The 12805-nt window shown below is 44.4% G+C and overlaps 1 protein-coding gene across 1 annotated transcript in view; it reads left to right on the forward strand.

Moving 5' to 3' along the window:
• Window positions 1-1425: 1425 nt before the first annotated feature.
• The window catches only part of TMIE (transmembrane inner ear), a 36558-nt gene continuing 25178 nt past the window's right edge, over window positions 1426-12805 (forward strand). Inside the window, exon 1 of the mRNA XM_052808846.1 lies at window positions 1426-1609. Within this exon, the coding sequence (XP_052664806.1) occupies window positions 1511-1609 (99 nt within the window). The 5' untranslated portion in view covers window positions 1426-1510. The remainder of the gene's footprint in view (window positions 1610-12805) is intronic.

Raw genomic sequence — 12805 nt, forward strand, 5'->3', positions numbered from 1 at the left:
AAAGCCCCATTTCCTTCAGAAATCAAGCTGAAAAACATTTAAACCAGCTTGGTGAACCACTGCCTAGGATCTCAGAGCCCCAGACTGGATTTTCATCTGGGAAAGGAGGACCAAGCTGCACGATTTCTGAGGCAGATGCATAATTCCCTGCCTCGATGCTGCCACCGTCTGTTGTCTGCTGCTGAGACCTCATAACGCAACATCCCGCATTCCCTTTCCACAGCACCTAATTCTTATGCGGATTCGCCAAGTGCACGGTTTCCCGGCATCTCACGCGTGGGAACACGGCAGCTAACAGTCCCCGTGGAAGTCTGCAGCGAGCACAAATGCGGCAGAGAACCGAACGGCTGCTGCTCCTCTGAAGCAATGTGCGTGTTGGCGTCATTCCACCCTCCTCTAATCTTCACAATCTAATCAGTAATGCAAACCTTAAAGCTGGCCTGCCTATTTGAGCTTGTAAAATATTAATTTGCTATGGAGCTGTTTTTCCTGAAATTGTGCTTAGTTCTCTAAAAGTGCTAGAACACAGTAGCAGGAGGGACTAGATCCTCCTGGATCTCGTTGCTTGTTTTCTTGCCTGAAATCCCAGGCTTCTCCCAGGAAAGAATACTACAAGAAGTTATGAGTATGGGAGAATATAGTAAACCTGGTTCATCCAGTCATTCTCCTCCTGACCCTCTTTTTCACTTTGTGGCTGAAGGTTTTGTTTGCTCCTTGGTGGAAGGACAGCCCAGATTCGAGTCCCATGGTCCCTCAAACCCCCCAAGCTGTGCTCTCCCTACCCACCTGATTCAGACAATTTTCTGGAGCCCCTCAAGCAGAGCTGAGATGGAGATGCCGGCCCTGCAGTTTTAGCTTCTACAACCTGCTATGCACGTGCTCTTCCCAGTTGCCTTCAGCTCCCTTTAGCGATCAAGTCCGGGTGAAGTTGCACTGTAGCAACACAGCCACAAGATCTTACAGGGATGAAAGACGCTTTTAAAACCCCAAGATGTCAAATACTCACCTCTAGTAACACTGGACTCTGCTTGGATAGGGTAGCTATGATGCTGATGATGCATCAGCTTGGCTTACAGCCCTTTTTCATTAGGGGAAGAGAATTCTCTCAACAGGCCAGGAGAAAAACAAGAGCAAGAGAGCTGGAATCAGTCAGGCAGCTGTAAAAAAAAAAAAAAAAAAAAAAAAAAAAATCTTAATGAGTCAATCGCCTTCCTCTGGGGGAGCGGCAAGAGCTCGGAGCGCTACTTTGCTCCCTGTGTCCCCCCTTCACGAAGGCCGGCTTGAGGAGCAGCAGAGCACTCTGTAAGCGACACCACTCTAATTAATTAATGACTCCCCGGCGTCAGCTCTGTGGCTGCTGGTTTAGAAAGGAAGGCAGTAAAGAAGGGCCAGGACGGCACGCGACCGCTTCTGGTAAATGCTGAACGCTGCTGAGAGCTGGCTGGGTTATTCATAACCTCCCCTGCTTTGGGCTACAGAGCATAAATCGGAGATATACTGGGAAGAGAAGATGGCGTGGGATCCACCCTTGCAGCATCCTCTTTCCTGGGCGAGGTCTTCCTCCCTCTTCTTGTCCTGCTCCAGAGCTGCCGTGGCACAGTTAATTGAGGTAAGGAGCAACTTGCTTTACAGACTGGGGGTTCGGGGGTGTCCAGGAATGTGTTTTTTCCATGCATGTTGCCCAGGGAGGACAGGTAGGGCAGACAGCTGGGAATTTAAGGTGGCTCCAAGGAGTTAGAGTCTTCTTTGGGAGATGCTCATTGCTTTCTACAGGCCCAGCACTAGAAAGAAGGCGCTTTTAAAATGCCAGTAGCTGCTGCAGAGGATGGTCAGCACTTAAGGGCTGCTTTAATCCCCAAAGAGGGCTTGACGCAGTGCAAAGGGCCAAAGTCACAGCACAGTGTTTTCTAGCCCAGTACTGCATGTCCAACAAGTGTCCCACATCAGAGGCTCAGGGAAAGAGGAGAAGGACCAGGCATGACCCGGGTGATCCTGTCCCTGGACGTACCTGCCCAAGTTTAAACGTTTGGGCTGCATTTTTCTTCTTCTGCCTTCCCTCGTTTCCTCTAGTTCAGCACAAACGTTAACTTTTGAAGTGATGTTCCTCACCCACAGCTCGGTTGCAGAGCTTTCTCCTGAAGATGACTATGCGCTCCCATGGCCCCAGCTCCCTAAAGCAAGGCTGGGATGAACCAGGAGGGAAGAGCAGCTTCGCAACCCAGGAATACACCCTGGCAGTGGTTATAACTTATTGCCAGCAGTTTCAAAAGTGAGAGTCCTAGCTGGAAGAACAGCCCCCCAGAATTACAGCTGCCAAAAATTTTGCATCCCAGCCACTTTCAATCCCTTCATCGCTTTTCCTAAGGCCTGAGCCATGTTAGAGGCAGCCGCTGCATTGGTCCGGGGTCGGAGCCGCAGTGCTGCAGTGCTGACGAGCAGCATGTTCTTACAGCAGAACTTGCTTTGCTCAGATTTCTGGGTTTAGCTAAACTGCTCGAAAATGCATCCGTGCAGGCATAGAATGCGTTAAGGGCTCTGATGGGCTAGCATAAGAAAAGATTTTTTTTTTTCAACATTTTAAAACTTGGCATCCCTGGCTGCCCTGCCCCTCACCTGGCCTCGCACCAAGTCAGGTCTGATCTCCGCAGCCTTTGGTCTGCAAATTTTAGCAGTTCATCACCAACACGTCAGAGGCAATGACAACTGTGCTGAGTTCATATCCCCACCCCGTGGTCCATCTTCTGCCCCGGCGCTCTGGCCGTCTCATTTTAAAGTTACTTAGTTCAGGATTTTCAAATGGGTCTACTAATCCATCCTATCTGACCATGATATACCATTCCCAGCAAGGCAAACAGGAACCTAAAACTCCTTTACAAACTCATACACACCTTGCTGTGGACATTTTTTCCAAGCTGTTCAGCCCACAGCATCTCTCAAAGTGACAAGCGAGGCAGAACTTTCTCTTACAGTGCACATTTCACAAAGCATGCTTCGCTGAACCCAGGGAGACGTGCAGACACAGCATCCGCCCCACCAGGAAGATGTTCCCTTTCATCATGTTTCACAGACACACACTTTACAGGAATTGTCCTCATGCCAAAGCAAAACAAAGATAAATGGAAAAACTACGAAAATTGTTATAAACCAGGTGTAATTTTATGGTCTGCTTTACTTATACCAGACTTTCCTGAAAACTTGTCTACTTACAGCACGTCAGAGGGAGCAAATCTCATCTGGAAACACAAGCTGCACACCAGGTTAACTACCAGGTATCCAAAAATGAGATTAGATGAACAGTCAGTTTCTGTATTTCTAAAAACAGATGAATTACAGGCTGCTCCAAAGCTCTGCAAGGACTTTTTACTTCAAATAATTATAAATGTAGTTATCTTGAATAATTAATTTATGCTAAGCCAGCCCACCTAAGCAAATAGAGAGAAGGTCAAAGGGACTGGACATCAGAGCATTACAGTGAGCTCAAAAAAAAAAAAAAAAACACACCACCACGCAGTAAGGAGAAGTAAAGAAACAAGAAGATGCTTTTGTTTAATAGTGTTCAAGTATTTCCAAATGTGCAGATTCATGTGCACTTTCCACTTGGGAGCAAAGAGGCAATAAAAACCTCTGAATATTGAATCTAATTGCATTGACAAAAAGCTTTCCTCTTTCACAGGACTTCTGGAAGAATTCCAAAGTCCCTCAGGTTGAAAATTAACTGTTCAAGGATTAGCAAGCTACCCTGGCACAGGGTAAATTTGGAATTAGCCCCATGGGCTGCCCTGGACACTGCCCCGTTCAGTGTGCCAGGAGCCCTCCCATAAGGTGCATTGCAGAGGGACCTTCTGCACTTCACCCAGAGCTGCGGACTCTTCCTCGGGAGTCCCTTGCCCAAGTTCAATTGTAGTTTGTACAGGTTTGTGAAGATACGCACCCACATAGCTCTGCCTCGGCACCCCTCAGTCCCTCCATATCCCAACCTTTAAAATGCATTCACATGCCCAAACATTAGCAGGTGCTAGATAAACACCTAGAAGAACGGGGAAAGGCTCTTTTGCAGCATCCCACCAATGCCCTAGCACCAAGAAGACTGAAGAACAAGAGAGCACGGCTTTAGCTTTTTTTTCCCCCCTTTGCACAGGACTGCTCAGGCAATGCATTCAGCTCCCATAAGATAATACCCATTACACAAAATGCATATAGCACTGGCCTGTTCCTGAGCTTTCCACTTTCCCCATCATTTCTCCAAGAGCCCCAGCTAGGATAAAGTATGCATCCTTGGAAAAGCTACAACACAGACTTGAAAGTAGGGAAGAAAAAAAAAAAATCACTGATCTTTTTTACTAGTTATGAATAACTTCAGTGGAGCAAAGGCAGGTCCTGATGGAGTAGGGTAAGAAGATCACTGCAAGGTAAATCGAAGGCCAGTTTAAAGAAAAGGAGGAGTTAATTAAAGGCTTTCAGATGTTTTCCAAGACCTTCTGCTTCCAAACCACCATACAGGCAAATGATGTATTTGATGCACAGGGTGTTAAGTGAAGTTCAGTTTATACTACACTTAGCTGTATATCGTTGGGCACAAGGGACAGTAACCCTCATTTGTAGCCTCCAAGTGAATGCAATGGATGTGATGCTATACACAATAATCTAAATATACTCATGTGTGATTGTAGTTTAAGTGAAGGCAGGTAAAATTACTGAGTAGTTGTGGACTCCCGAGGTTGATTTCCTATGTGGGTGCATAGATTTAACTCAACAGCTGATAATAAAAACAACAAACAAGAAAATAATAGTTCAGGAGTACATATATAAGCAACACACATGATGATTTGAGAGTTGAGTGTTAGCTTTAAGAATGGCATCTTTAAGGAAGATACCAGTATTTCAGGTCAGCTGGATTCAAAATATTATAGAAAATTATAAAAGCCATTTTCTGGAAAATTCATTGTGATGGCCTGTCTGAGGAGACAGGCTGAAGAGAGAGAGATGGAGACTATACAGGGTACAAAGTCACTGGACCCTCCCAGACCCAACCCCACATAAACATTAAGGAAAAACTTAGACAGGGTCTCAGACCATTTTCATCATTTGCAGAGAGATTACATCTATAACTAAATCTATTGTCTCTGCCAATAAAAAACTGTCCTAAATGCTACAGCTATGCTAAAGAGGCTGTTGTGTGACTGCTGCCATTCTCACATGAAGAGAGGCATCAGGGTTCAATCTGAAACTGTTGTTCAGGGGACCATGAACTGGTCCAGCTATGAAAAAAATGAGGTTCCCATTGGGAACTAGGGAGGCTAGAGCTCTGGGACCACAAGACGGGTCACTTTTGCCAGCCCAGGAGCAGCCCTGGTGCAAGCAAGCCTCACAACCAGGGCAACAGCTATATCTACATCATAATTTAACATTAATTACTAGATTTATCAGCTGTCACACTTAAATTCAGTCATTATGATCCGTCTTTTCTTTCTAAATACATAATCCTATTATATTGGCCCTTGACCTGTGAAGCCACAGATCAATTATCATTACTGTATTTTCAGCGTTGCATCTGGACTCTGCCAGGGTTTCCTCACCACTGCAGAGGATTTTGAAGACCTCCCTAGACAAGTTTTACCTGCGTGGAGGTCCCTTGTCATATTGTCCATCTCCTTCTTGTTACTTGGAAGGAGGGGAAGGGAGAGAGTGCATGTGTGCTTTTATTTAAAGCTCAGTCCCCCCGAACCATCTGTGGCCTTTAGATATGTGTAATCAAATGCAATTAGGAATAAACATTGTTAGTTTTTCAAAGCCCAGCCATGCTGCAGGCAAAGCAGAAACATCAATCAATCCGAATTAGAAGGGGCAGTTTAAGAAAAAAAAAAAAAAAAAAAAAGGCCATGAAAAGGGGTGCCTTTTACAATTTTTCTTCTTTGCTGCTTAATGAAGTGAATGAAACTCCTGCCTCCAGCAGCTATCTCCTTTTCCACCAGGGATGATACCTCTGCTTCCCCCACCATCACCACTAACAGTTTCTGCCTGAAATGAATCAGAAACAAAGCAATCATGCCTTTTTTTTTTTTTTTTTTTTTTTTTTTTTTTACAAGAACCAGTGTCAAGCTGTTCTGACCTAAAAATGCAACTTACCTGGAAATGATTTAATGTTTCGGGGTTTAGTAGATGTTTTACAGCCCTGAGTGTCCAATGTCAGTTGAGATCCAGCTCCTTATGGAGTAGTTTTCCCTCCTCCCAGCCCTTGCTGGGCATTTGGAGAAGCTACAAAGGTGATGCCTGCACACAACGCAGAGATCCTTTCTTCAGTGCAACTCTGAGACACACGGGGATGGGGGAGACACGCCTGGGCTCCACCAAACCTGGGGACATGCCATCCAGCAGCACTTGGGGGCCAAGGCTTTGGCATAGTCCAGTCTTCACTGAGAGCAGAAGTTGTGCCTCCACACCTAGGGTTACCTGCCATAGTGGGTAATAAATCAGAAGAGAGGCCAGGGTATCATGAACGTAGTCCAGCCTTGGCTCGTACTTTAGATCCCCCCCCCAAACCAGCCCTACAGGGTCTGAGGCATTGGAAATCCAAAGCGTGGGGCAGTAATGGGCCACCAGCCTCTGTTCCAGCTCCTGCCAGGGAGCCACTTAATCCCTAGGACACCCCAAAAATCCCCTTGTCTCTCTTCCCTGCTCCTAATCCCAGAGATCAAGCAAAGACTTGGATGTCAAGGGCAGGATTTACCCACTCTAAATCGGGCATCTAGAAACTGGACACCCAAATCTGAGCTACTCACTGTAGGCTCCGCTAATAATCACTGAAGAGAAATAATCATTTATTCATCAGACCTAGATAAGTTTCCTCAATGGGATGAATAGCCCTATATAAGTGCCACTTTCTCTCAGACATAAATAACCCTAGAAGAACTAGCTTAGGCTTAACTACTTGTACCACACATTTTTAAGCACCTAAGTAGGGGTAAATGCATTTTCTTTAGAGGGAGAGATTTAGCCTGAACGTTAAGACACAAAAATATGTGTCTACAGTATTGGCATCAACAAGCGATCTGGGTGCCTCAGCTTCCATGGGAGATGTAGTCAATGCAGTCAGAGGCTAAGGAGTTATTCCACTGTCCTGCAAGAGACACCCCAATCAACAGTCCATGTTTGGTCTCAATATTCATTATTGGTATTGGCTAGGAGTTGGTTTCACTTTCCTAAACATAGCAGTCTAATCTTATTTTAGGCGCTGTGCTGTACTCCCCCCGTTTTCCAGCTGCTGCTCCAGAGAGTGCAGGTCTTCCATAAATGTTACATGGAACATTTACCAAGACCTACATCATTGTCTCCTTTACATTTAAGTTTAAGCTACTAAACTAAGCCATAAGTTTCTCTTTTCTATAACATTATATACTCTTTCAGCTCAGAGCCTCATTGTTATTCCTTTCTGCTCAATACTGCTTCCTCCTGGAGCCCCAACTTTTTCATATTCCTACAGGCACTGCCCAGACAACTGTTAGCAACATTGTAGTAAGGCCAACCTCAGGTGTGTTTGCATCATTTTCTTTGATATATTCTCATCTGCTTGCCTTCAAGAGGCTTTCCCTGTTGAATTAGTACCTGAGTGTTGCTAATGCTGCTTCTTGCTTGCATTTTCTGTATTCCTAACAGCTTTCTTCATCTGAAGATAACACCTCTGAAGCCTGACGTCTTTTGCAGAAGTCTTCTTTACTGCCTCCAGTCTTCTGGAGTCTTTTGTTTAGTGCAACTGCTTTGCATAGATAAAGCAATGCTGTTAGACTTTATACCACATGTAAGCTCTTCATCCATCTCTCCCATCTTACACTTCTGGACCACACTGGTGGCCGAGGGCACAAGTTCACCCTTGCTGGAATGGTTTTGTTTGGGGGATTTTCCCCTCAGGGCTGCATAAGAATCACCTTGTCCCAGTTTCATCTCTGCTGGGTTTAACCTCCTTACATCTTTTCCTTTTGTCCCTGATACAATCATTCTGTTATCTTGACATTTATTCCCATGCACAAATCAACAGCTCCAAATCTTGACATTTATTGCCAAGCACAAATCAGCCATTCCAGTTTCTTGAAGCTACTAAGAATTACTTTCATTAAGATGTTTTTTTCCCCACACTGTACGTGTCATCTCCAAAAGCTACGAGGACTAGATGTGAGCCAGTGTTGCATCTTTCAACCCACTTAAGAGCTTGGACACCTTGTCTGGTCAGCATGCGTAGTAACGCAAACTTAGACATCTGCTATCGAGACCCAGTGCGCGTGCACAGGCAGTTGCCATAGATTAGCTTGTATGTGATAATTTGCTAAGCTGTAGTAGCTTGACCATTACACCACAGTAATTTCACTGCATACGTCAGCCCTAGCATTCAACACTCGCTCTAAGAATAAGAAGAAAAGTTACAGCGAGAAAACCAACGTATCTACGTGAATGGTCATGGCTCTGCAGCAGTCTTGCTTCATGCTTTTTCCTTTTGCGCTTTTGTCTTAAATATGCAATATATTTTGCTACTTTAGGTACTGGTTGACATCAAGAGCTTTTGTGAAACCAAGAGAAGCGGCAGAGTTCTTTAAACTTGTAGTTTCTTCCCTCCAATGCAAGTTCAGCCTTGTTTAAGCTTATGCTGTTCCTCATCCACAACTTCGTCCAGAGTTGTCCATAAACTGGTACCAAGTGCTCCAGTCACTAGGTTGCTTGCTACCGACGGTAAGCGCGTGCTTCTACAATCATCCAGAGTCTCAGGCTGTCCTCCTACTGAGGCACACCATTGCTGTAGCACTCGATATGTCAGCACGTCCCTTACCTTTCTGCCTGTTTACATCTTCCCCATCTTTTTACTAGTCCAAGAGTTTGTTCATCATTCCTTCATGACTTAGACCGGAGAACATTTAAACATCAAAATAATGCCTGCTACGTGTTCCATCTCTGTGAAGGTTTCTACATAAATTGTGCAGCAGTTAGAGGAGGATCCTGCAATCCATTCCAGAGCTATTGATCCATGCTGTGATCTTGAGACTATTTTTTAATTGCCCATCTCAGCTACTCTACTCTGTACTGGGAATATTACTTCTGTTGAACAAGGATGAGGCATCAAGTGTTTTGAGATCCCCAGAGCAGAGAGACTAACACTGGAAGGTTCAGCAGGAAAAAGTAGTAAGGATCTCTGGTCCCACAGCTCTATGTGTGCTGTAGAAAATGAATACCGTCACTTCCAAGCTGTGGAGCTGAAGGTGGGTTCTTGTTGCCTCACCTTCAGATCTGCAATTTGCATTCATTTTTAGTTTATTTTATTCTGGATTCTCTGAGGACATGATATCTGTGATTATTGCTGATTAATTATCGACTGTACAGTAAAACAACCTGCTGAAGATCATCAGGTTCTGGCGCATGAGATACCCCATGGCTGGTCATGAGACAGGGAACCAGGTTACACAACCCACAAGGGATTGCTCTCCACAGCTGTAGACAGGGAATGTACCCACAAGCATGTGTCTATTCATGAGACCCTCATGAGAAAACACACTTCTTGGATGTAGAGTAATGCTACAGCCTCTCTCTCTTGTCTTGGGACTTTTTGTAGCAGAGCACCACTCACACCGAGTCTTCCACCATAGTCAAGAAAGCGTGGAGCATCGTGCTGCTGTGTGCAACACAGGCCTGCAAGTGCCACAGCGAGGCAGATGGAAGGAAGAGCCATTAGCAATGTGCAAGGCTTAGCTGAGCAGGGAGTACGTGCATGATAACCTCCAGAGCTGCAGCTCCTCTCCCTGCATTGTCGTTGGGTCCTTTGGGCACTTGCTCCTAAGACAGTCTAGAGCAACAGCTACAGTCAACATCAAACCTACAGCCATCTACAAAGCTAACCCTTCATCTCTGCTCCCATCTGGTATAACCTTGGCAGGTCTAACACCAACCATCTCCTGGTTTGTCTCTTTTACCTTCTTGATGTGCACTTGAGACTTACCCAGGTATGCGGAGTTCCAGCAGAAGCCCCACAATTTCCTTTTCTTACCAGTTTTCCTCTTTATATCTGGCTCCCTTTCCCAGTTGCCCATCAGAGACAAGTCTGGAAGAAAAGACCCATCCTTTGGAGAGCTGAGCTTCAAAAAATGGCAAAATCATGCCAATTACTGCAAATGAAGTGCCTCCCGTGAATCACATTAAGGCTACCCTTGAGGTTAACTCCAGGATCAGTAGTAAGGAAGGAAAGCTGAATCCAAGGCAGGAAGTAACCTCAGATCCCTGGGATCAGCACTTCTAATTAGACAAAATTTTCTGAACCTAAATCGGTGCCCTGATCCCTCCCCAGGGCTGCTGTCTACCGCAGCTTCTTCAATTTCTTTTCTTTCTTTCTGGCTGCTTTGTAAGGAGTAGAAAGAAATCCTACAGTTGAAAATGGAGATCTTTCAGTGTCAAGTATCACAGATTCCTACCTCTTTGGTTGTTCCAGGTGCCTCTACACAAGACCCCGCCACTCTGGCCAGACTTTCTTTCTCCCTTAGTTCACCTGTAGCAGTTCTGGGGTTGGAGCACTGGATGCCCCATGGCTAGTCCCTGCACCACAGGAGAAGGGTGGCTGTCACAAATTGCAATGACGTGTGGCCGGGTGGTGCTGAGTAGCCAAGACAGCTTGGAAGAGACCAGCTCAGACAACAATCCTCTTCACCACAGATGGATTCTGAATAGGATGCCCCCGGGAGACAAAGCACTCCAGACACGGCGGGAAGCATCCTTCATTAGGAAGAGACTAAAATATGGTTTGTATTGCACAAATAGACAAGTAATTGGAGAGCAGCTCCAGCTACAATTCACTCTGTGGTATCCATTACAGCTGTGTTTTAACAGCACTTTCATGGGCTGAGAAGGGAAGGGCACTGCAGGGAATCAGATGTGCCTGTTTGGGAGATATTTTTTTTTTAGAAATGAAGTGTTTTCAGCTTCTATCAAAAAGCTATTGCCAATTCAGATCAGGTCCTACATTCAGATATAAGGCAATGAAGGTGTTTTGCTAACAACCCTTCTGAAAGGTCAGTAGCAGGTTTGGAGTCTATGATTTGCTGCACCACAACACATCGTAACGTGAAGTTCATTAGCAGTGAGCGGTTGTTAACCTCTGATTTTCTAAGCCATAAGCCAAGAGAAGAAATGCTGCTTGTTGGTACGTGTGACCCTACCATATCATCACTGCACTGGGACCACAGGAGTTGAAACATGTTCAACGCTATTTCAGGGATGGGGAACTGAGGCACACAAGAACTAAGGACTGGATCTGCAATGAGACTTAGGTACCTTGTTTGTCCAACATTTAGCTCCTATGGAGGCCATCAGGTCCTTGTCCCGTTTCTATCTGAATGGTCACTCCAGAGAAGTTTCTTCTACCAAAGGCAGGTATCTGTAAGGCTATTTGACCCAGACTCTCCCATAGATGTTGAGGATCTACTCAGTAATCAGTGGAGCTGAGGTTGCAGTTCACCTCATCTGAAGTACTAACCAAATCGCCACTAAATCACATAAGGAAACCTCACATCATCTTCACAAGATAAGGCTCTCGTGATTATAATTCAATTTTTTTTCACCTGTTTTCCTGTTTCCCTCTTACACTTCATTTTTAGACCCTTTTCAGGAGCTGGAAACTAGAGTGCTGTTCATGTTGCATCATGCACACTCCCCTCTTTACCCAAATCCCTTCTCTTTTTGTAGACATGCAAGACATTATCACATCTTTTCTGACCTTTGATACAGTATAAGCCACAGAATTTAATTCAAAGACCTCCTTGTTAGCCTGAATAACTTAACTGATTAAGATGTGCTTTCCTGAATGACAACCAGGCTTAACACAACATCTATATGACCATTTAAGAGCAGGTTTCTTTAGTCAAACTTGTCATTAGTGACTCAAAATCTGGAAGCAAGATGGCTTAGAAAAGGTACTATTTATGAATGAAGAAAGATACCAGAACTTTCTCAGTTATTTTTTTACATTTCATTTTAATTCATTCCTAATTCATTCAAGACTCCTGTTTAATGGAGAGTACCCCTAAAAAATTGACTTCCTCAAAACAATTACAAATTGAAAGAAAAAGTACACTTACAGCTAGGAAAAGCCCATTTAATTGTAAAAATAAAGATATTTTTAAGGAATGGAGGCATTTGGTATCATATGCCTACTTAAATTATTTTCCAGATCACAATATACATAAATATGTATATATGCATGAAAGTACAAAAGGAACCTGCAGGCTACAACACAAGAAGAAATGAAACAGCACCACCTTGCCACTAGGCAGTCTCATGGTTTATTCATGTTAAGGAAAAAAAAAAAGTGAGAGAAACCAGGACCTTCCTCCTGGACTCACAGCACAACTGGATTATCTCTACACATTTAATGTGTTCTCAAGTAATGCAAGGGCTCTCAGCAAATACAGGCTGCCTAAATTCTTCATTGCAAACAACTGTTCATTACTGTTATTGATATATATATAAAAAAAGCAACAGGATCCCTGCTCTAAGCTTTAATCTCGACTCCTTGATGCTATGTTGCTTAATCTCCCTACGGTATATTGTCCTTTTGGCTATGAATCTCTCATACTGCTGGAGCTGTGAGAATCAGAGCTCCACTACAGACCTGGAGCCTCTAGCCCAGAATGACCTGTTTTGAGCCATTTTTCCTTGCATTTCAGGAAATCTGACGTCTGTGCTTTCTAATATTAACTTTACAGGTTTAAAGCAACATGATTGAATCCCCAGCACTTAAATGCAACTCAAATAGCCATCTAATTCAGCTTTGCTGCTT

Source organism: Harpia harpyja, chromosome 1 (genome assembly GCF_026419915.1).
Source record: "Harpia harpyja isolate bHarHar1 chromosome 1, bHarHar1 primary haplotype, whole genome shotgun sequence".
NCBI lineage: Eukaryota > Metazoa > Chordata > Aves > Accipitriformes > Accipitridae > Harpia > Harpia harpyja.